The 21,371-nt window shown below is 30.2% G+C and overlaps 3 protein-coding genes and 1 long non-coding RNA gene across 9 annotated transcripts; 3 read left to right on the top strand and 1 right to left on the bottom strand.

Annotated features, from left to right (window-relative positions):
- The first annotated feature begins 1,384 nt into the window (after positions 1 to 1,384).
- Diap2 (Death-associated inhibitor of apoptosis 2) lies at positions 1,385 to 8,258 on the top strand. The gene is made up of 10 exons (XM_033330911.2): positions 1,385 to 1,434; positions 1,592 to 2,465; positions 2,569 to 2,948; positions 5,777 to 6,263; positions 6,343 to 6,730; positions 6,805 to 6,983; positions 7,054 to 7,176; positions 7,250 to 7,392; positions 7,475 to 7,614; positions 7,728 to 8,258. Exons 1-10 carry the CDS (start codon positions 1,400 to 1,402, stop codon positions 7,916 to 7,918), a joined length of 2,940 nt encoding a protein of 979 aa, XP_033186802.2. The 5' UTR covers positions 1,385 to 1,399; the 3' UTR covers positions 7,919 to 8,258.
- Positions 3,493 to 5,324, bottom strand: LOC143302941 (uncharacterized). Its single transcript, XR_013058822.1, has 2 exons — positions 4,642 to 5,324; positions 3,493 to 4,453 (listed from the first exon to the last, which is right to left on the bottom strand). It is a non-coding gene; the product is annotated as an uncharacterized LOC143302941 (long non-coding RNA).
- A 398-nt stretch (positions 8,259 to 8,656) lies between the features above and the next one.
- LOC117155235 (baculoviral IAP repeat-containing protein 8) lies at positions 8,657 to 15,191 on the top strand. Of its 4 annotated transcripts, none has more exons than XM_033331025.2 (3): positions 8,657 to 8,732; positions 12,963 to 13,836; positions 13,940 to 15,191. In XM_033331025.2, exons 2-3 carry the CDS (start codon positions 12,997 to 12,999, stop codon positions 14,318 to 14,320), a joined length of 1,221 nt encoding a protein of 406 aa, XP_033186916.1. In that variant the 5' UTR covers positions 8,657 to 8,732; positions 12,963 to 12,996; the 3' UTR covers positions 14,321 to 15,191. The 4 variants fall into 4 exon arrangements, with proteins under 4 accessions (XP_033186916.1, XP_076476223.1, XP_033186896.1 ...); XM_076620108.1 differs by lacking the exon at positions 8,657 to 8,732 and adding an exon at positions 10,982 to 11,112; XM_033331005.2 differs by lacking the exon at positions 8,657 to 8,732 and adding an exon at positions 11,020 to 11,205.
- A 784-nt stretch (positions 15,192 to 15,975) lies between these two features.
- LOC117155173 (Son RNA binding protein) lies at positions 15,976 to 21,277 on the top strand. Of its 3 annotated transcripts, XM_033330850.2 has the most exons (12): positions 15,983 to 16,465; positions 16,555 to 16,878; positions 17,020 to 17,713; positions 17,805 to 17,956; positions 18,480 to 18,625; positions 18,727 to 18,835; positions 18,898 to 19,052; positions 19,127 to 19,237; positions 19,309 to 19,422; positions 20,416 to 20,644; positions 20,717 to 20,832; positions 20,915 to 21,277. In XM_033330850.2, the coding sequence occupies exons 1-12, from the start codon at positions 16,147 to 16,149 to the stop codon at positions 21,053 to 21,055; spliced, it is 2,610 nt and encodes an 869-aa protein (XP_033186741.1). In that variant the 5' UTR covers positions 15,983 to 16,146; the 3' UTR covers positions 21,056 to 21,277. The 3 variants fall into 3 exon arrangements, with proteins under 3 accessions (XP_033186752.1, XP_033186760.1, XP_033186741.1); XM_033330861.2 differs by lacking the exons at positions 20,717 to 20,832; positions 20,915 to 21,277 and adding an exon at positions 20,135 to 20,244 and having other exon boundaries at positions 15,976 to 16,465; positions 20,416 to 20,547; XM_033330869.2 differs by lacking the exons at positions 20,717 to 20,832; positions 20,915 to 21,277 and adding an exon at positions 20,182 to 20,244 and having other exon boundaries at positions 15,978 to 16,465; positions 20,416 to 20,547.
- The last annotated feature ends 94 nt before the right edge of the window (positions 21,278 to 21,371 follow it).

Here is a 21,371-nt window from a genome sequence, read left to right as displayed (position 1 = left end):
CGGGTGAATATGTTTTCATGTAAATGAATGGAATATGCACAGAAGTCTGTAAGAATATGGGAATAGAAAGAGAACGCTGCATAGAGACCTCTTTTGCCCTTCTCTAATCAGGCATGTACGCTGAAACCACTCGTTAATCGGTGTTACACTTGCATATTTATTGTACGAATGTGCACGATTAAATAAAGACACAGGGAGTCTGTAGCAGTCTTCTTTTTCTATTCCTATATCACTTTTTCAGCCCACTCACACACTTTATCTTTATATCTTCATGGTTATAACTGGTCGGCAAGTAAACTATCACCCATATCTAATCCGATATCAAATTAATAAGTAATAATTTGAATCACGATTTATAATCCCGCCACAAAATGGTTGTCATCCACGTGCATTTATTTACAGCCAGCAACAACATTCACTAGACAAATCGTGGCTAGAAGTCAATATGACGTCCAAGTAACCTGTCAAATACGCTCAAGATGCTTGACTTCATATACTTACGGCTCTCAAATCAATGGATTCCGTACCTTGAAATTTGTTTTTGTAGACCGAAACACGTAAAAAAACTGTCATATTTATCTTCTATAAACATATTTCAATCATTGTAAAGCATTTCCATGTCAGCATTGATTTCACGTTTCTTTTAAATAAGGACATTAAAAGAGTATGTGTTCTGAAAATAAGAGGAAAAGGTCCATTACAGATTTCCAGTATACAATTTAACAAACCGGTTTAGTGATCTGTATAAACTAACCTTACATAATAGTATTAAAGTATTATTACTGGATTAAGAATCAAAGTCTTATAACGTTGTATGTGGAAGGTTCTTAATTTTCAGTAATCAAAATTTAATAAATGACCACCGTATGTAATAAAATGAAGTGATTAAGTATTTATAATTGTTCAATAAGTTTAGTAAAATTTTCTAACATGAATTTATAGCATTAAATAATGTAAAATATCAGTTGCTATGCTTTTTCGATGCAGTTCATTCTCATGAACATTCAATGGCACAATGCAACAAAAGAAGTAGAATTTGAAATACGGGCCATAAAAGTGGCAACGTTGCACAGGGTGATGTCGGTGATGATATGATGAACAGAACATGAGCCTGTGTAAACTTTAAGGATCGCGAAAGGGTGAGATAGATAGATAGAGAGAGAGAGAGAGAGACAGAGACAGAGTTCTCGGAACTTCAGACTTGTGTACAGTTCGTAGGCTGCGTCATTTCAATGTTATGTACTGCGAAAAGTGATACTCCGTCATTCACGAATCATAACGGCATTGCAGTCACTATCGAGTTTAGAATTCTTCCCCTTTCCTCTTTCTTGCCAAATGCGGATGGTATGTTCCATAAATGTATAACACGATCGTATATTCAACGCATATATATTTAAATATGCGCACTCCATATGTTGCACAATTTCATTACATGTAATTGCAAGTTAACTTTACTTATTTTTATTAATAAAATGAAACTGATGCTATGAAAGATACTTATAGTAGAAAAAATAATTACATGCCAACAATATTTTAATAAAAGTTTATTTACAATTAATATTTTATATAACAATTGCAATTTTTTTAATAGATTTGAAGACATTTTTAACAATAATTCAAATAAAATGATTGGTACAATCACACACTGGAACTTGGACAATGATTCAAACTTAAAAACTTCAGAGAATGCGCACTTTCCATCACTAGTTGATACAACACATGATATAAGTCATGATGAAGTAGATAATACTGATTACCATTTTGAAGCAGCAAGACTTCAGAGCTTTGAAAATTGGCCTATAACATACATTGAACCTGAAAAGCTTGCAGCTGCAGGATTCTATTATACGGGTGAAAGTGACAGAGTGAAATGTTTTGAATGTGGAGTTGAGATATGTAAATGGGTAGAAGGTGATATACCCATGGTCGACCATCAGAGATGGTCTGCAAGGTGTAGATTTATTCGTAAACTGAACTGTGGTAATGTACCCATTGGAGTAGATCCTGGTACGGTGATACGTCCAAGACCAAAAAGTAGGGATGTATGTGGTCCTTATGGTTTAGAATATCGACCTACATCTGGTCCCGATGACCATAATTTTTCAATGGAATTACAACTAGCAAGCACAGCTAAACTTGGCTGTTTAGGTCTGGGAAGGACTAAGGAACCAGTACATCCAGAATATGCTAGTTATGATGCTAGGTTACATACATTTGTAACATGGCCTAAATCTATGCCACAAACAAAAGAACAATTAGCCGATGCAGGCTTTTTTTATACTGGGAAAGGTGACCAAACCTTGTGTTACCACTGTGGAGGTGGTTTGAAAGATTGGGAACCAGAAGATGATCCTTGGGAGCAACACGCTAAGTGGTTTTCTAAATGCTGTTATTTATTAATCGTGCAAGGGCAAGATTATGTAAATAAAATAACAGGCCAGCATATATCTCCACCTTCTAAAGAAGTAAGTACACAAATCTATATCCTTAATTGCATATTTTATGCCATGTGCATAATAAGTAATTAATAACTGCATTACATACTTATGGATATTGTATTTATTTCAGGAAACAATGCAGATGAATCTACCCAGTTTTATTAAGAAAGTACAACCTACGAGAGTAGAAGTAGAAAGGAAAAAAGATATAGAAAGCAATCCAGGATCAAGTTCTCAAAATAATGATATTTGGGGTATTGGAAGCAATACAGAACCCATAAAAAGAAGTTTGGAATCCGAGCCAGCAGAAAATCCATCAAATACAAAAACTCGAAATACCAAACCTACTGATGATGCAAGAATGTGCAAAATCTGTTATAACGAAGAATTAGGAGTGGTATTTTTACCATGTGGACATATAATTGCTTGTGTAAAATGTGCTCCTGGCATGATGATTTGTGCAGTATGCAGAGAACCTGTTACAATAACTGTACGAGCCTTCATCCCATAGTATTCAATTGAATGTATAGGGTGTATAAAAAGTAAGTATAAAAACCATCATAGCATGATTCTACATCTCTGTATCAATGAAAATTTGTAAAAAGAAGTTCGTACAAAAATGACTATGACCTTGAATTTTAAGGTCAGACATTTTTTTATTACCTTATATTCTACTCATCATGAAGATAAAAAACTTTAACCCTTTGCGGACTACCGCCGCTTATATGCGTTCTGCGTAAACCATCAATTTGGTCGAGTAATACATATATGCGTTTGGCGAAAACAGCTGATAGAGCCGAAAGACTCATATATGCGTATTTATAAAAGACTCATATGTGTGTCATTTTATCTATTCCGTGGAAATTCTGTGCATGTACATATGGTTAGAATTTGACATCTTGGAGTGTTATGAACGAAAATCGTGTCTAAGCAGAAATGTGCGCTGGCAATTTTAAATGACTATCGCGACAGCAGCTCGGCCCTGTCCGCAAAGGGTTAAGGAACCATGGATCGCAACTCAACCGTTCTTTTGGGAGAAAATGTTAAAGTTCCATTAATTTTTGAACTTACTTTATTTATAATGTGCTTACATTCTGCGATCAGATGCAGGTAAAGTAGCATCTATCGTTGCGCATAAATAACCCATATTCACGATTATATATCCTATATTTGTTCTTCCTTCCTTCCTTCCTTTCTTTCTTTCTTCTTTCTTCTTTTTTCTATTTAAACCGCCCCAAACTCACTTCTATACTTCGATCAAGTTTCTCATTGAGATTACGTATTGACTTTGTATGATAAAAACCACATTGAATCGGATTTTTAAATTGTTCAGCGGAGGTAATTTGTTCACTGGAACTATAAACATTTTCGCTTCCTATCGTTTCAACTATTGCATGTAGATTTCTGTGAATATAGATTCTGGCATTTTGATCATTGAGTATGATATTACGTGAGAAACAGCTTTTATTTGTAAATAACATATGTTTCAAAAGCATAGATCACGTTACGACTTATGTAGCATCCAACGGGAAAAATTTCGTCGAGTGGCATAATTATGTGGAGTTCTTGAATGCAGTGAATTTTATAAGGTTTAAGCCCTTCTTATTATATTCATTGCAATATCATATGATTGAGTCCTTCTCGACGAGCTATTTTGTGTAAATTTATTAGTGGATGAACACGAGCAAAAGCATTTTATGTCTCCAAATTTTGGTGCAGCTAAACTTAGCAAGAAATGATCCTATGAGGGATTTAGTTGCACTAACATAACGACATCATTTAGTTTTATTTTAAAACTATTAGATTGTCCGAAAAGTTTCTTCCGTTTTATGAGGAAATAATAAACGCACAACGTTTTTTGTTTCATATTATTTTATCGAATTACGTACGATCCATTTTATTCTTTTGAGATAAACACCGCTACATTTCACAGATTTGGTTTCATGTTTGTATGAAGGTGCACTGTTGTAAAATACGTTTGCGAAAGAAAGACACTTTATCATCATGAGAGGAATCTAAACAATAAAACAGAATTTTTTATAAAATAAATTTTTGTAAATTTTATGTACATAATTTAAGCATATTGAGATATAGATAATAAATTAAAGAATAATAAAACATATTTATTATAATCAAATAGTGTAATAATTCTTATTTAAAAATATATATATTGAAAATTATGATAAAACTGTAGAAAATTTACTTCTTCACCGATTTCGACGATTTCTCGATATGTTATAGAAATCAACATTTTCAGCAACTTTTCCTGAACATGTAACTATTAGTCAATCATTGTTAACGAAATATTCGTAAAAAAACTATATGCAGATATCATTACAGTGAATTGTGTCTAGAATTGTACGTCCGTAACAGCATACGCATTAGTATTGGTTACCTATTTTGTGTATATATAGTAATATATGAATAATGGGTTGGGCGTGCTTAAAGCCTCATGCACAACTGCATATGCAAGGCTGTAAGAAATGTTTGTTATAATTCAATTAAAGCAGAATATCAATGTACATATTGAGTTTGAATTTGGGTTAACTTTTTCAATCCGGTCCGCGCGAGGCAGCTGACAATGCTTGCGTAAATAATGAGAAATTAATTATAAAAATAATAAGGGACGAATAATTTATATTATCAGATTATTTTAAGAAATACAGATAGGAAACAATTGTTATTGTTCACACAAGCGTTCACGTTTAGGAGATTCGTGTCCTGCGCATCGTGACGCATGACCTGCTATGAATATTTCAGACAGAGATAGAAACACTCTACTTATGCTGCGTGTCGCAGAACGAGAACTTTGTTGTCTTCCATATTCATTTTTCACGATTCAATTTTCGGATGGTTTTTCCTAACGAGTATCGAGACTTGTTTATAAGTCCGTGGATTTCTTGTATTATAATAGTTATAACCAAAATAGTTGCATATATATAATTTATTTAAATTTTTATTTATTGTAAATATAAACTTTTATTTGTATAAATTGGTAAATTTTATAGTTTGCATTATGAGTGTATATTAATAAAAGTCTGAAAAAAATACATACACCCTAATAAAGACGGCCCTGAAATATCGCGCACGCGTAGAAATGTAACCTTTTAATTATATTTCCCTACTTCGTTATTAGTCTACATAATATGACGTGATATGTAGATGATTATTATATCAAATCAGTATGTCTCAGTATAAATACAATATCAGTATAATAATGAGGCTTCCAACGTAAAATACATACAATAATCATTTATTCCACGTTGTAAATCGAATATACGACTCTGTTAAAATTGGTTAATTTTTCTATTTGTACATTCAAATAAAGGTAAATGAATTTCTAAAATGAATGTTGAAGAAAGTAGACTAAGAACTTTTACGGATTGGCCAGTAAATGCCACAGTTGATGCTGCTCGAATAGCAAAAGCCGGATTTTACTACACTGGACATGCCTTAGAAGTACAATGCTTTTTATGTGGAGTAAAAATTTCTGATTGGAATTATGGTGATCAAGCTATAGTGCGCCATCGATTAGCCGAACCCAATTGTCCTTTTGTTCAAAATCCTTCTAGTACCTGTAATGTCCCTCTGATACCAATACCCATTAATAATCTTGGATTAGCATCATCATCAACAGAAACATCACAGGATAATAACATAGTTGAATATCAATCTATAAACCCTTATCAGAATAAAGAACCTCAAAAAGAATGTAGGGTTATGTCACAAAGATTACAATCCTTTACTAATTGGCCAATTTCTTCTATTGTATCGCCTGAAAAACTTGCTAAAGCTGGATTTTATTATCTTCAACATGATGATGAAGTAATAATACATTTAAAAAATATAAATTTTACATGATACATATTTATATAATATTTATATAATATACAAACTTTTATAGGTACAATGTACATATTGTGGAGGTATCCTAAGAAAGTGGAAACTTGGTGATGATCCAGAGAGAAAACATAGAGAATATTTCCCTAATTGTAACTTCTATGCTCATCAAGATAAAGATGGTATTTGTATGCTAAAAAAGCTTTTTCTTTTTCTGTACAGAAATTATTTTATTTCAATTTTTCTTTCATTAGATAATTTGTATTTAACTAATGTAAAATTAATGCCTGGTGCAACATCAAATCTCTCAGACTTAGGAATACAAATACACACAACTCCTAAAAAACCAGATTGTGCAACATACGAAGGAAGATTACGAACCTTTAATGGCTGGCCAGAAAATATTAAGCAAACTCCTGAAATATTAGCTAGTGCTGGATTTTATTATGATGGTATAAATTATACAGAACAAAGATATTATAATATTAAATAATACTAGACTAATAGTATGAAAATATTATAATAGGGTTTGGTGACCATGTTAGATGTTTTCACTGTGATGGTGGTTTACGAAATTGGGAAGCAACAGATGATGCATGGACTGAACATGCAAGATGGTTTCCTAAATGCGAATTTGTGAATCTTGTAAGAGGGCAAGAATTTATCAAACAGTGCATTAACAACAGACCACCTTTGGATCAATCAGTAAATATTATTCAACTATATTTATATCATATGTTTTGTAAAAATTTGAAGTTACTTTATATCTGTATAGATTTTTGAAGGTGTAACAGAAGATGAAAGCACAGATATAGCTGATACACCACCTACTACTGTACCTTCATTAGAAATTACTGAAGCAACATTAAAAAAGTTACTAGAGAGTCCACCAGCAATGGTAATAGTTCATATATTTATTTGATTATTTCTAAAATACATTTAATATAATCATGGACATTATCTTCTCCCAGGAAGCTTTAGAAATTGGATTGCATGTGGGCAGAGTAAAGAGGGCATTAAAAAAACGAATGGAGGAAATAGGAACACCATATACAAATTCTGATCAACTTATAGAAGATGTTCTTTGTGATCAAATTATGGAAGAATTAACAAGGTTAGTAACAAATAAAATTATTTGCTATATATCTGAGCCATCTCTTCTAGAATTAATTATTATGTTAAATCATAATGCTAAGGGAGCAAACCAGTAGTGGTATAGAACAGTGTAATACCGTTAAAAAAGATGAATATAGAGTATGTTCAATTGAAGATGAGAATTCTATAATACCCAATGACAAAAGCAATACTGACAAAAAGGCTAACTTTAAGGAATCTAGTAAGTAATAAAAATAAAAGATTGATCATAAAATCATTGACCTGAATTAAATTTGTATATAATAAGTCTTAGTATATACTTAATTTAATGAAAAATACTGCCCACTTTTCTAGCAGCTTTGGAAGAAGAAAACAGAAAATTAAAAGAAGCTCGTTTATGTAAAATTTGCATGGATCGAGAAATAGCTATTGTATTTTTACCTTGTGGACACTTAGCAACTTGTGTTTACTGTGCACCATCTCTTACATATTGTCTAATGTGTCGACAAGAAATTAAAGCAACTGTCCGTACATTTCTATCATAAAACAGATAGTAAAATATTAATTGATGAATATATCGTTAAATTTATTTATGCAAATTTAATAATTTAAAACGTAAAGATATACATGTATAAAAATATATTTTTTGTATATTTCGTGAAAATAATGTATGTATATCATTGTATTTATAATTTAGTCACTAAAATAAGAGTATATATCAAAAAATAGTAAAAGAAACAAATTATGTACTAATACAGTATTTCTCAAATAGAAAATTGTGTTATTACGTCTAATGGTTTCAATAATTAATAAACATATAATATTAAATATTACAATGATAATACAGATAATGTTTACGTAAATAAATAAAATTTTATATCTTCATATGTAGTTGATATTAATTACAATTATGTACTTTGAACGAAATGAATTTAATATTGTCTGTAGTATATTGGGTTGTGTTGCATTATGTTACCAGGTTGAATCGCATCGGAAAGTATTAAGATTTGGTTTACGAGGTTTGGATTAGTAGAAATACAGCAAATGTCAATAGTTACAAATTTTTTATTATTATCAGCGTTACTACAATGGTATGACAAAATTAATACAGTATAAAACATATAAAAGTAATTTCATTTATACATTGAATATAGATCTATTATGTGCGCCCCCCACCAGTGTTACAAATAAAATACCTCGTTTTTAAAAAATAACATTAATCAGTACATTTTCAATGTAATTTAAAACTGAGATAAGCTATCTTAGATTATTTAGTAACATAAATAGTCCTTGTTATTGATACATCACTAGTTGTTACTGTAAAACTGATGTTCTTAACTGTGTATTTCCGGATGCCAAGTACGTATATAAAACAATATCTTTAACATATTTCGTTATAATAATTCTATAACAGATAATATTATATTTCTGAAAACATTAAATTTGTATTACATATAAAAATGGTAAAAGTACCAGAGAAATACCACAGAAATGCTGAAATGTAAATGAAAAAAAGTTTAAATCTGACGATATTTAAAAAAATAGATATATATACATATGTATTGATTTTATCAAATTGTCATTTTAAGAAATATTTCCAAGAAATTTACGCATTGGATTAATATGCAACTAAAATCATACATACAAAGAAAACGTAGTAGATTGATCGGTGTTTTTTCTACGACCTTCATTATTATTATTACACTTTAGTTAAATCAAGTTGAGTGGGAACTACAGGGCTTAGGGAAAAACTTCATTGTTGTTTCCTAAGAACATTCGATATTAAAACATTTGATCATATATTTATATGTATCGTTTGAAACCTCTTCATTATGTTTTTTAGATATATGTATATTCTTTTACTTAAAAGATTATATTAGTATGTTTACTAATATATATTTATTTCAATGATAAAAGTATGAAAGATATAATAAATAAAAAATTACACTAAAAATATAATATGTATATACATATATTGTCGTGTGCTGCCGTGTTTTCTTACATTATATTGCAAAATTGGATCAGGGTGGAGAATATTGAGATTCGATTTACGATATATCTGATTCCTTATCGACAGATAGCTTTAGAGTACAATTCCATTCTTTGAATACAAAACTCGGCTTGTGTTTATCAATAGATAGAGAAATTGACTAATTGTTCTCAGAAGAATTCTTGCTTGATTGTATAGAATTGATTATATCGCTTGACTTTCGGTATTAGACCTAATTAATAGTTGGAATACTAAGATTAGATTGTTTATCGGAAATATAGTCAATTCATTCGTACAAACAACGAAATTAAAAAAAAATAAAAATAAATGCAAATGTGAAATTATATATAGTAAGATATTCGAGGTTTCATTGGATGCAACGTAGTGATAGTAGATGATGGTTGGAAGAATTACGTAAAATGTGCAATGTGATGTTAAAAATGAAAACTATCGCATGGAAAAATTGAATACCGTCATATAGAAAATAAGATATTGAAAGATGTCCGGAGTAGAAAACTACAGGCTTTATAAAGGGTATACATGATTAAGTACCCTTTAATTCTTTGATATGCGATATAGACCCAAATTATTTTCTTGGGTGTTATTGTTTTCCAGATCTTATATCAGGTCGCATTTTCAGGTCCGCTTTTTCATATCCGTTCTATTGATTGTGATTATTACGGTCATAAAATACGCTAGTCATAGAATTATTTTAGGGTCATAAAAACTGACTCATTGTCTCAACTGGAAGGAAAACAGAATGATACATTTCTTAAGTATATATCTGATCAAACAAATGAAATAAGATTGTATTACATTTAGAAGTTATGATAGTTTTGAAATTATATCCTAATTATGCTCGAAACAATTTGCATTTTCGTATTATTAAAAAATTTTGAATTGCTTAAAAATTAATTCAAACATTTATCATCTGTTATTATCAGTAGTGACATTTCTTTAGTTGGCCCACAATGAAGATCCGCTACATCGTAATCCTAAATAACAATCTCGATGGCTTGCACATAAACGATAGCGCCGGAATCCTACGTTATACAGAAATATTTACGAAAAAAAAAAAAGATAAAATACAGAGTCCAAAAGTTAGGTGTATGAGAAATAATATCTTCTCTAAGGAATTACATTTTTTCGCAAATAAAAGAAACGCGATACATCTCTGGAGCTTCGAACGCATAGAATTTAAAAAAAAAATTTCACCCTTGTGTGAAATATTTCATTAATCGTACTTCGTATTTCTACGCTGCGCGAAGTAGGTTTCCGCGAAAACGCTGCACGAATGACACATATATGTATGTACTCTTTCTAATTCCTCTGGATAGAAGCATTATATTTTCAGGTGGAAGATAATGTTTATGAATGAATAAAGCGTAATTATTTTTAACTTTACCTAAACTTAAAATTGAGTAAGTTGAAAAAAGAACTGAATTGAAGTTAGATAGATACGTTAGGTATGTTACCAAATACGACTATAATCATGTATATAAATTTCTGCTAGGAAATTAATAATAATAGAAAGATGAGATTCGATGCTCCATTTAAATTTTGCGCTAAATGACTAATGGCAAATGTGTTGTCCGCTTTAGGCATAGGTAGATTCTTTGCGTGGTGCTGCACGCGCATGCGCAATATCGATAATTAGTTGCTTGAGTGGGATCATGGGATGTGGCAGGGTAGGATAGGTAGGAGGTAGAAACAGGAGTTTTGCCACGTTCAGTGTCAAGCACGCCAAAGGTATGAGTGAATGGACGAGTTTTGTATAATAACGTTGATAATAGTGTTTTTCGAACATTTGGCAACTTGTCGAAGTCAGGACGTCTGATATTGGTATGTTATATATGTAAAGCATTTTTGTTTTACCAATCGTACAGATATAACATTTTTCGAGAAAAAATTAACTGAAAACGTTTCTTTATTTGTTAGTGAAAATATGAAACATGTTAGTGAAATAATTTCATGGACTCAAATTGTTAATAATTTACACAAGTTTATGAAATTTACATAAATTATACAGAAATTGCATCTTTCGATTAAACATTTCAAATATTAAAATGTGCTCTAAATAGCATAAATATATAGTAATTTGTACAATCACTCTAGTTTTGAAAAAACAATTTTTAACTTTTGCTGTAAGAAGATAATGAGTTATGTTTGGTTGAGGCTATCTTTCTTGCATACCAACTTCCGTTGTGTTCTTCCACTTCTCCCTTTTCTACTCTTGATTACGCTGTTGCCAAATGTCATAAAATGAAACAGATGTGAAAGTTCAGTGTAACTTTAAGATTTAATTCCGCGATGTATATATTGTATATTTCTCTCTTTCTTGTTTACGTATTGTTAAAATATTTTCCTTACTTTAGAGACGGAATATAAAAGTTAATTAATCGATTAATTACCTTTTTCTGATTTTAATTATATCAAATTTTATTAATCTTTCATGAGAGAGATATGAACATTAAAAAATATATACTGTTTGAAAAAGTTTGTTTTAAAGTTAGATACGTTGTTAATAACTGTATCATTTTTTATTATGTGTATATGTATTTTATATCGTATAAACGTGTTTCAGTCATTGTAAAATTTTTCGACATCGGCATCGGTACTACGTTTCTTTTAAACGGGAACATTAGAAAAGTATGCGTTTTGAAAAAAAGAGAAAAAAGTCCATTACAGATTTCTAGTATACAATTTAATAAACCGGTTTAGTGATCTGTATAAACTACAATTTTTCCTAATAGTATCACAACATTATTATTAGATTAAAAGTCAAAATCTTATAACGTCATTTGTGGAAGGTTCTTAATTTTCTTTAACTAAGATTTAATAAATGATCTTCGTACGTATTAAAGTATATTATATATATATATATATATAGTATTTATTACATATTTTCAGTTTTATATAAAAACTTTAAAATGGAAAGTAGCATGAAGTGTTTAGGTGTTTTTAGTTGACCAATAAATTTAGTAAGATTTTGTAACATTAAATTATAGTATTAAATAATGTAAAATGTTAGTTGCTACGCCCTTGTCGATGCATTTCATTCTCATGAGCATACAGTGGTGTAATGCAACAAGAGAAGTTGAAATACGGGCCATACAAGCGGCAACGTTGCACAGGGCGGTGAACAGAGCATGAGCCTGTGTATACTCTAAGAATTGAGAAGGAGAGAGAGAGAGAGTTCTCGGAAGTTTTCGTTTGTGTGCGATACGTAGGCTGCGTCATTTCAACGTTATGTACTGAGAAAAGTCCATGATACTCCGTCATTCACGAATCATAACGGCATTGTAATCATCTAACAAGTTTAGAGTTCTTTCCCCTTCCCTCTTTCTTATCAAATGCGGGTGGTATGTCCCATAAATGTATTATACGATCGTACATACAACGCAGTATATATTTAAATATGCATATTCCATATGTTGCACAATTTTATTATATATAATTGCAAGTTAACTTTACTTATTTTTATTAATAATGCTATGAAAGATATTTAGAGTAGAAAAAATAATTGCAGGTCAATAATATTTTAATAAAAGTTTATTTACAATTAATATTTTATATAACAAATGCAATTTTTTTAATAGGTTTGAAGACATTTTTAACAATAATTCAAATAAAATGATTAGTATAATCAAACACAGAGACTTAGGAAATGATACAAACTTAAAATCTTCAGGAAATGTACATTTAACACCATCAGTTTCTGTAACACCTGATATATGTCATGATGAAACAGATAATATTGATTACCATTTTGAAGCAGCAAGACTTCAGAGTTTTGAAAATTGGCCTGTAACATACATTGAACCTGAAAAGCTTGCAGCTGCAGGATTTTATTATACGGGTGAAAGTGACAAAGTAAAATGTTTTGAATGTGAAGTTGAGATATGTAAATGGGTAGAAGGTGATATACCCATGGTCGATCATCAGAGATGGTCTGCAAGGTGTAGATTTATTCGTAAACTGAACTGTGGTAATATACCCATTGGAGTAGATCCTGGTACGGTGATACCACCAAGACCAAGAAGTAGAGATGTATGTAGTCCTTATGGTTTAGAATATCGACCTACATCTGGTCCCGATGACCATAATTTTTCAATGGAATTACAACTAGCAAGCACAGCTAAACTTGGCTGTTTAGGTCTGGGAAGAACTAAGGGACCAGTACATCCAGAATATGCTAGTTATGATGCTAGGTTACATACATTTGTAACATGGCCTAAATCTATGCCACAAACAAAAGAACAATTAGCCGATGCAGGCTTTTTTTATACTGGGAAAGGTGACCAAACCTTGTGTTACCACTGTGGAGGTGGTTTGAAAGATTGGGAACCAGAAGATGATCCTTGGGAGCAACACGCTAAGTGGTTTTCTAAATGCTGTTATTTATTAATCGTGCAAGGGCAAGATTATGTAAATAAAATAACAGGCCAGCATATATCTCCACCTTCTAAAGAAGTAAGTACACAAATCTATATCCTTAATTGCATATTTTATGCCATGTGCATAATAAGTAATTAATAACTGCATTACATACTTATGGATATTGTATTTATTTCAGGAAACAATGCAGATGAATCTACCCAGTTTTATTAAGAAAGTACAACCTACGAGTGTAGAAGTAGAAAGGAAAGAAGAGACAGAAAGCAATCCAGGATCAAGTTCTCAAAATAATGATATTTGGGGTATTGGAAGCAATACAGAACCCATAAAAAGAAGTTTAAAATCCGAGCCAGCAGAAAATCCATCAAATATAAAAACACAAAATACCAAACCTACTGATGATGCAAGGATGTGCAAAATCTGTTATAACGGAGAATTAGGAGTGGTATTTTTACCATGTGGACATATGGTTGCTTGTGTAAAATGTGCTCCTGGCATGACAACTTGTGCAGTATGTAGAGAACCTGTTACGATGACTGTACGAGCTTTCATCCCATAGTATTCCATACATATTCATAGTATTACTACAATTATAGATAAAAATACATTGCATACATGGATGATATATTTATGGTGATTCTGTCCTTTGAATTTTACTTTTAAGTGTTTTTTCGAACCACCAGAAACAGCATTAAAAATAAGCATAATACAACTAAGAATAAATCGAGTTGCAGGTGTGCTGGTTGAAAATCGACTGGGACTCGGATTCGAACTTATGGATCTCTCGGTTACGAATCCAAGCCCCAGCTAACCGAGCCAGCACAGCTCTATAGTATTTGTATACATCCTGATAATGAATAATTTCGCCTTCCCGAAATGCTTCGATACAACTCGAAAAAGCGAAAGAAATCAAATTGTAACGAAAAAACGCGCTAGTTTCGAGAGCAATAAAGCGAAAGAAGCCAAGTCGTCGCCATGAGTGTACGTTAGACTTTCTCAATTCTTCACATCAATGTATAAAGAAATTCATTTTTTAACATGTATCACGATTAAAAAATATTTATCACTTATCATAGCAACTGTAAGTATTTGGTATAGGGGATTGAAGGATTAGAAAATAATAAAATAGAATACGAAATGCATTACAATCTTGCATTTTTATTAAATTTCTCTAGTTAAATATTGATTTTTTGAAGACAGTTAAAAGTAAAGTGCAAAGTGTGGAATTATTACAAATATATTTCCTGTATGTAACAGATCTTTATCTACAATTGTTCCATTCATTTCCATTGCAATTTCTACTTCATGCGTTAAGTATGTAATGCGTTAAGTGTATAATTTATGTGAACCTAAAATAATACAATAAAAATTAGCGTATGTAAAAAACAATTTCGGTATTTAAAAATACAATTACGAATGAAAAGTACAAACACGTTTATTAACATTTCCAAATTTTTAAATTATTATTATTCATATATTGTTATTTATTCAAGCAAATTTATTCCATGTGAAGTTGAATATTGGGTAAAATTGCTAAATTTTATGTAATATTCTAAGATATTCTAAAATTTTGTATATTCAAAATTTACACGCCAATATTATTAATTTTCTATTTATTGCGCCTTTTTTTATACATATGTTAAATGGATTGTCGTATCTTTTTTGTTTGTTTCTTTAATACGTTGTTACATATACATTTACATGTTCTGTAAAAATCATCAAAATCCTAAAAGCGTTTTTGTAATATGTCGAAAATAGGATACAAATTTCATTAAAGTATGTATGTATATTAGAAATATAACTTTTTCAATGACCATGTATAATAAAAAAGTACAATATCTTTATTATTACCCTTTAAATGACCTTTAAAAGTATACATATTGTAGTCTTAGCATTAGTTGAAAAATAATTTCTGTTAAATTCTGATTTAAAGCATCTAATATTGTATATGTAGTCTTTTTGTTATATATACTCTGATACATTCATTTTTATCTAACGTTCTCATGTACATATGTATATATTATGATATTTTTTATTTTTCAAATTAAAGTATAAATATATGATAAATCATACAAAGATTTTAACGTGTAAAAAGCTAACGATATAGGATGGAACATACAGCTATAATTTGAATGAAAAATAAAATAACTATATTACTCTTAGGATGATCTATCTCTATTTATTTATGGAAGATACATAAAATGTTTTCTTTCTTCATAGTTTTAATTATTTAGATGTCGCTGTGATTGTTAAAATGGCGACTGTTCGATACGATAGTATGACATAAATGAAATGATAGAATGTGATGGATGCTAATATCTTAAATCGATACAGATTTAAATATTTGTGTTCTTTGTAACTCATTACAATGAATTAATATCAGCAATGGGAGATCTGTTTGATATTGCAAATTTAATTACAACTGTCGGTGTTGATAGAATAAAAATTAAGCCGGAACCCGGACTGCCAGAAAAATCTTCAAATGAAATTTTAACAGAGTTGTTTAGCACATTTGATGCTGAAGAAGAAATAGTGTCATCAGAAAATACTGATCAGCAAGTTCCAAATGCAAGTGTTAAAATTGAGAAACCTATTAAATCTCAGGTCAAGAAAAAAAAAACTAAGAGGAAACATAAGCACAAAGACAAAAAACATAAAAAAAAGTCAAAGCGAAATTCTTCTGAGAGTAACAGTGATCTTGAAAGTAATATCAAAACATTATTAATAACTAGAGAAATAGGTAAGTGTATATATTATTTACGATTAAACATTATTTGTTTTTATAACAAATAGATATTAAAAAGAAAAGAAAGCATAGAAAGAAAACAAAACGGAGACATGAAGATGATTCAAGTAAGTCGTCAGATTCAGATGAACCCAAAAGTAAAATATCAAAACTTGATACATGCAACAATATGAAAAAGAAAGGTTATAATAAAGATAATGGACTAGGAAAAGAAGATGTAGATGGATCACAAAGTTTTGAGAAATTAATAATTAAAAAAAATCCAAAATTAGAAAATATGTTTACAAAGGAACCTGATAGTCCTCAATTGCCACCTATTTCAAAAAAAATTGAAGATGATCCTGAAGAGCAATTAATATCTAAAGTTCTTGGTTTGTACCATTTATGTTAAAAATGATTTTAAAATATATTGTTGATTGATATATAATTTGTTCATTAAGTCTTAGTTTAAATAAAAAATCATTATCCATATTGATATATATTGCTACTGTAATATCTTTTTCTATACACAGAAAAACCAAAGCAAGGACATCAAGGGAAAATATTGATAAAAGATCTTAAAAATAGTATAGTTTATAATGATACAGTTAGAGAAATAGAAAATAAAGAAAAGGAAAAGGCAGCTCGAATGGAAGATGGTGAATTATCTGATAGTAGTACAGATAATAGAACTCCAACATTAAGTCCTAGTCCAATTCGTTGTACTTCATTTAGATCATCAACTTTGAGTCCAACTTTAGAAAAGGTAGAAAACAGAGCCCCATTGAGTCCTGTAAAAGGAGAAGTAACAGCAAGAAATGATTTAAGATTAATTTTGAGGGAGAAAGAAAAGAAAAGATTAGGAGATGTGGACAAAAGATCAGAAGGAATAGAAAAATCAAAATTGTATATGGATAATGAATACAAAGAAAAAGCATATAATTATAACAGCAAAATTACAATAAACAAAGATAGCAAGCACACCCATAATTGCCATTCTCAAGAGAGAAGAAGATCTGAATCTCGTACACGTGTGAGTTTACGTAGAAGTAAAAGTAGAGAAAGGGATAAACGAAGAGATAAAAGTAGAGATAGATACAACAAAAGTCGAAGTAGTGATCAACGAGAATCTTTGAAATGTAGACAGCGACGAAGACATAGAAGCCGCAGTGATGATAGAAGCAGAGATAAATATGTACGAGGACGAAGTAGAAGTAGAGAACGAAAGTTAGTATTATTTTTTATAACTATATGTATATGTCAATATATACAGATTTACAGTTACATGTATAATTCATTAATTTCCATATCTTGTAAGGGAACGGATAGAAATTGATAAAAAGAAATTGTTAGAAATAGCAAGAAGAAATGCAATAAACATGATTAAACAAGGTACATTACCATTGGTACAACAAGATAAAGCTATTGCTGCAATACAAGCTGGAGGGAAAACTGTGGATGAACTCACAGGTATATACCTTGATAAAAATAATTATTTTATAATAATCTTTAGTAATTTTATCTTCTAATAATTTTCTTTTATAATGAGGATAGTTGGTCGTGTGGTAGTTCAATAATGAGATTACTCGATGTTGGAACCGTCAAATATATTTTAAAGAAATTAATACAGACTCAACCGTAGATTGTTCGATACAGGTGGTTAAGAGAATGTATGCTAAGACGCTCGGTACTAATTGATTCGCTAAAGACTGTGTGTTGATCGCTAATAAAATCGCTCGAGACTGAAACTGAAAAACTGGTCATCTTACGATCGTGTTTGTTTATTTATACTGGTCGAGGGTGTACCGGTAAATTTCAATTCGCCTTTGTTAGACGGTTACACGTAGCGGCGACATTGTTTTGCCCGGAGTTGGTTTATTATTACATTATGTATATCCTAACGATATTGGTACTCCGAGGCAAAACAACAGTGTGGCTCCAATTGTTCCCTAGCTGATGTCCCGCTACAATAATAATTATTTTTTTATTTCAGACTTCTGCAAGTCATTATCAAAATCTGAGGCATTAGGAGAACTTTCAAGTATCTCTTCAGAAGAAGATGGAAGTGAATCTGAAAAAGGTTTTCATCATCCTTTTTTACTAAAGGGTCGACCTAGTTCTATTATCATGAATATTAAGGTAAGTTTAATATATATATATTTTTAAATACATATTGCGTCTGTATATATATTATGTATATGTATTATGTTAATAAATTATTTATAATTATTACGTTTTAGGATGCAAAGCAATTACCAACCAAAACATTCCAAGAAAAAACAATAGAATCATCAAATCAATTACGTTTACAATTTCCTGTATCAAGTGGACAACATCATAGAAAAAGTGGTAATGTTTTTGTTATTATAATCAAAATGATTTTATCATTCAAAACTTCTTGTTTATTGCAGAAAATGAATGGATACCAGTTGCCCCAAAGAAGCCAGAAACGAAAAAACAATTTATACCAGCTACTGTCCCAACTGAATCTTTTCCTATAACACCTTCGACTACATCCATATATCCAGTGCAGTCGGCAGTTTTTTCTCACTCGATAGCAGCAGAGGTATAGAAAATAGATAATTATTATTTAATTGTTTTACATATATACTTGCATTTATATGTACATTATATTTTCAGCCAATAGATATTGGTTCAATAGTATCTCAAAGATTAGCAGCAATGAGAAAATTAAGAGAAAATCCAAATGATGTATGTGCTCAAAATGAAATGTATAGAGCACAAAATGAGGTACTGTTGTATGTAATTACTTAACAAATATTTTAATATTTTCATATATTTGTTATTTGTATATTACATAGATGAAAACATGGGCTGAGAGTAAACAAATGCCAGGTCAATTTACTGGGAGTACAGGAGCCAAAGTACTTTCACCTGCAGAGCTTACTTCAGGTTATCAAGCCTGGGCTCGTAAGGTAACACTATTACTAGATAATTTATCTTGTTATTTGTTGTTCTATATATATATATATTGCTTAAAATACTATACTATACTATATATATATATACTATGGAAAACTATTTTAAGCAATTCTGGTAGGAATAATCTAATTAAATACATATTTGTAACCTAATTTATAATTTATAGTACTAATAAGATGATAAATATGAACATTAAGACATATATTGACACTGTTGTGTTATATATATGTACATAATACAATTTCATTTTTTTCTTTCCATATCTTTTTCTTTTCTTTTCTTTCTTTCTTTTTTTTAACAATGCATTACCTGATACTGATATTGCCTGTAACAAGTTTTCAGGTACAGTCTCTATCAAGATCAATGCTATATTCTGATATATAGCAGATCTGATAAGAACTGTAATGTAGGCACAGACTATTTCTTACATAGAAGTAGATTCTGTGCCTGCATGGACACAGGAGCTCCATTATTTTATAGATTTTTGTGTTGTATGATTAGACTATATAATTAATGTAATTATACTTTACATTTAGTATTTAAGAAAATAAATTGTAGGTGTACTTAAAACAAAGATAAGTGTATAGAAATATTGATTACATGAAATTCTTGTATATAATGGGCTCTTGTTAGATTATTGCTAATTATCATCAGCTTCCTATCACAGGATTTCATCTGGAGTTACTGTATCTTTTGTTTATAAAGCTGGGATATTTAGCATTAGTCTGCATCCACCTGAGGGTTTGTTACAGGCACATAGCTACGTCAGAGAAGAAACAACTTCAGCGGCGTGATGTCAAATTTTGATTTTTTTGGTAAGTATTTTCACCCCAAAAATATTAGAATAATGTTAAAAAAATATATTAATTGCATATAGAATAACTAAATTATTTTATTAATTTTGATTATATGTTTCTCTCATTTTTAACTTTTAATTTCATTAACATTGTGAAATTCATTATATCTTAATTTAAAAAACTATTTAGGACCAATTAGTATCAGCACAGCCTGTTTCGGGTGGGATGGGTATGGCTTTACTACAGAAGATGGGTTGGCGACCAGGGGAGGGTTTGGGAAAAAATAAAGAAGGTACTCTTGAGCCCTTGCAGCTTGAAGTAAAATTGGATAAACGAGGACTTGTTTCTGAGCAAGACATCGGACAAAAAATAGGGAAAGCAACCAAACCACTAGTACCAGCAATCAAAACTTTAGAAGGTATATTTTAGTGAAAATTTACATATTGTAGCAATTTGATATAACAAATAATTTTAAATTTATATATTGCAGGTAAACATCCAGTATCATTATTAGGCGAATATTGTTCAAAACGAAAACTTGGTGCACCAGTTTATGAATTATGTTTTGAATGTGGACCAGATCATAGAAAAAATTTCCTGTTTAAAGTATGTGTAATTTTGTGCTAATTATACTTGTGTGTCTTTTTTGTTTCTAAATTATGTATATATATTTAATACTGTATCCTAGGTAAAAGTAAATGGAATTGAATACAAACCAAGTGTTGCGAGTCCAAACAAGAAACAAGCTAAGGCAGAAGCAGCACAGATTTGTTTACAAACATTAGGATTGTTACCTGAGCCTAATTCTATGCCTATTACAAAATCTTGAAAGTAAATCAATAATTTTATTAAAGTATAAGTAACAATGTATAAAAATTGTAAATTTAAAAGTATAAGTTACTTTATTCTTTTTACTGTATATAATGTTCAACATTTCAACACATTTCATTTTTACTATTAATTATTTAAATATTTAGTACTAATTATTATTTTAAACATAATTATCCTAAGAATATGATGTAAATGAATCAAATAAAATATGTATATCATACTATAAGGATTTTTTTTATTTACATATTTGTTAATAAATGAAATGAAGACATAAGGATATTCACTGTCATATTATAAATTTATGTACCTAAGTA

The sequence above is a fragment of the Bombus vancouverensis genome, chromosome 7, assembly GCF_051014615.1.
Source record: "Bombus vancouverensis nearcticus chromosome 7, iyBomVanc1_principal, whole genome shotgun sequence".
Taxonomy (NCBI): Eukaryota; Metazoa; Arthropoda; class Insecta; order Hymenoptera; family Apidae; genus Bombus; species Bombus vancouverensis.
Note: the sequence above shows the minus strand (reverse complement) of the source record. Positions and strands in the feature narration are given on the sequence as shown.

Coding starts and splice junctions, on each gene's coding strand:
- LOC117155235 (XM_033331025.2), top strand. CDS start 12,997: ATGATTAGTATAATCAAACACAGAGACTTAGGAAATGATACAAACTTA. Junction 13,837..13,939: donor TATCTCCACCTTCTAAAGAA/GTAAGTACACAA, acceptor TATTTATTTCAG/GAAACAATGCAGATGAATCT.
- LOC117155173 (XM_033330850.2), top strand. CDS start 16,147: ATGGGAGATCTGTTTGATATTGCAAATTTAATTACAACTGTCGGTGTT. Junction 19,238..19,308: donor TGTATAGAGCACAAAATGAG/GTACTGTTGTAT, acceptor TATATTACATAG/ATGAAAACATGGGCTGAGAG. Junction 20,833..20,914: donor GAAAAAATTTCCTGTTTAAA/GTATGTGTAATT, acceptor ACTGTATCCTAG/GTAAAAGTAAATGGAATTGA.
- Diap2 (XM_033330911.2), top strand. CDS start 1,400: ATGCGCACTCCATATGTTGCACAATTTCATTACAT. Junction 6,731..6,804: donor TGCTGGATTTTATTATGATG/GTATAAATTATA, acceptor ATATTATAATAG/GGTTTGGTGACCATGTTAGA. Junction 6,984..7,053: donor GACCACCTTTGGATCAATCA/GTAAATATTATT, acceptor ATATCTGTATAG/ATTTTTGAAGGTGTAACAGA.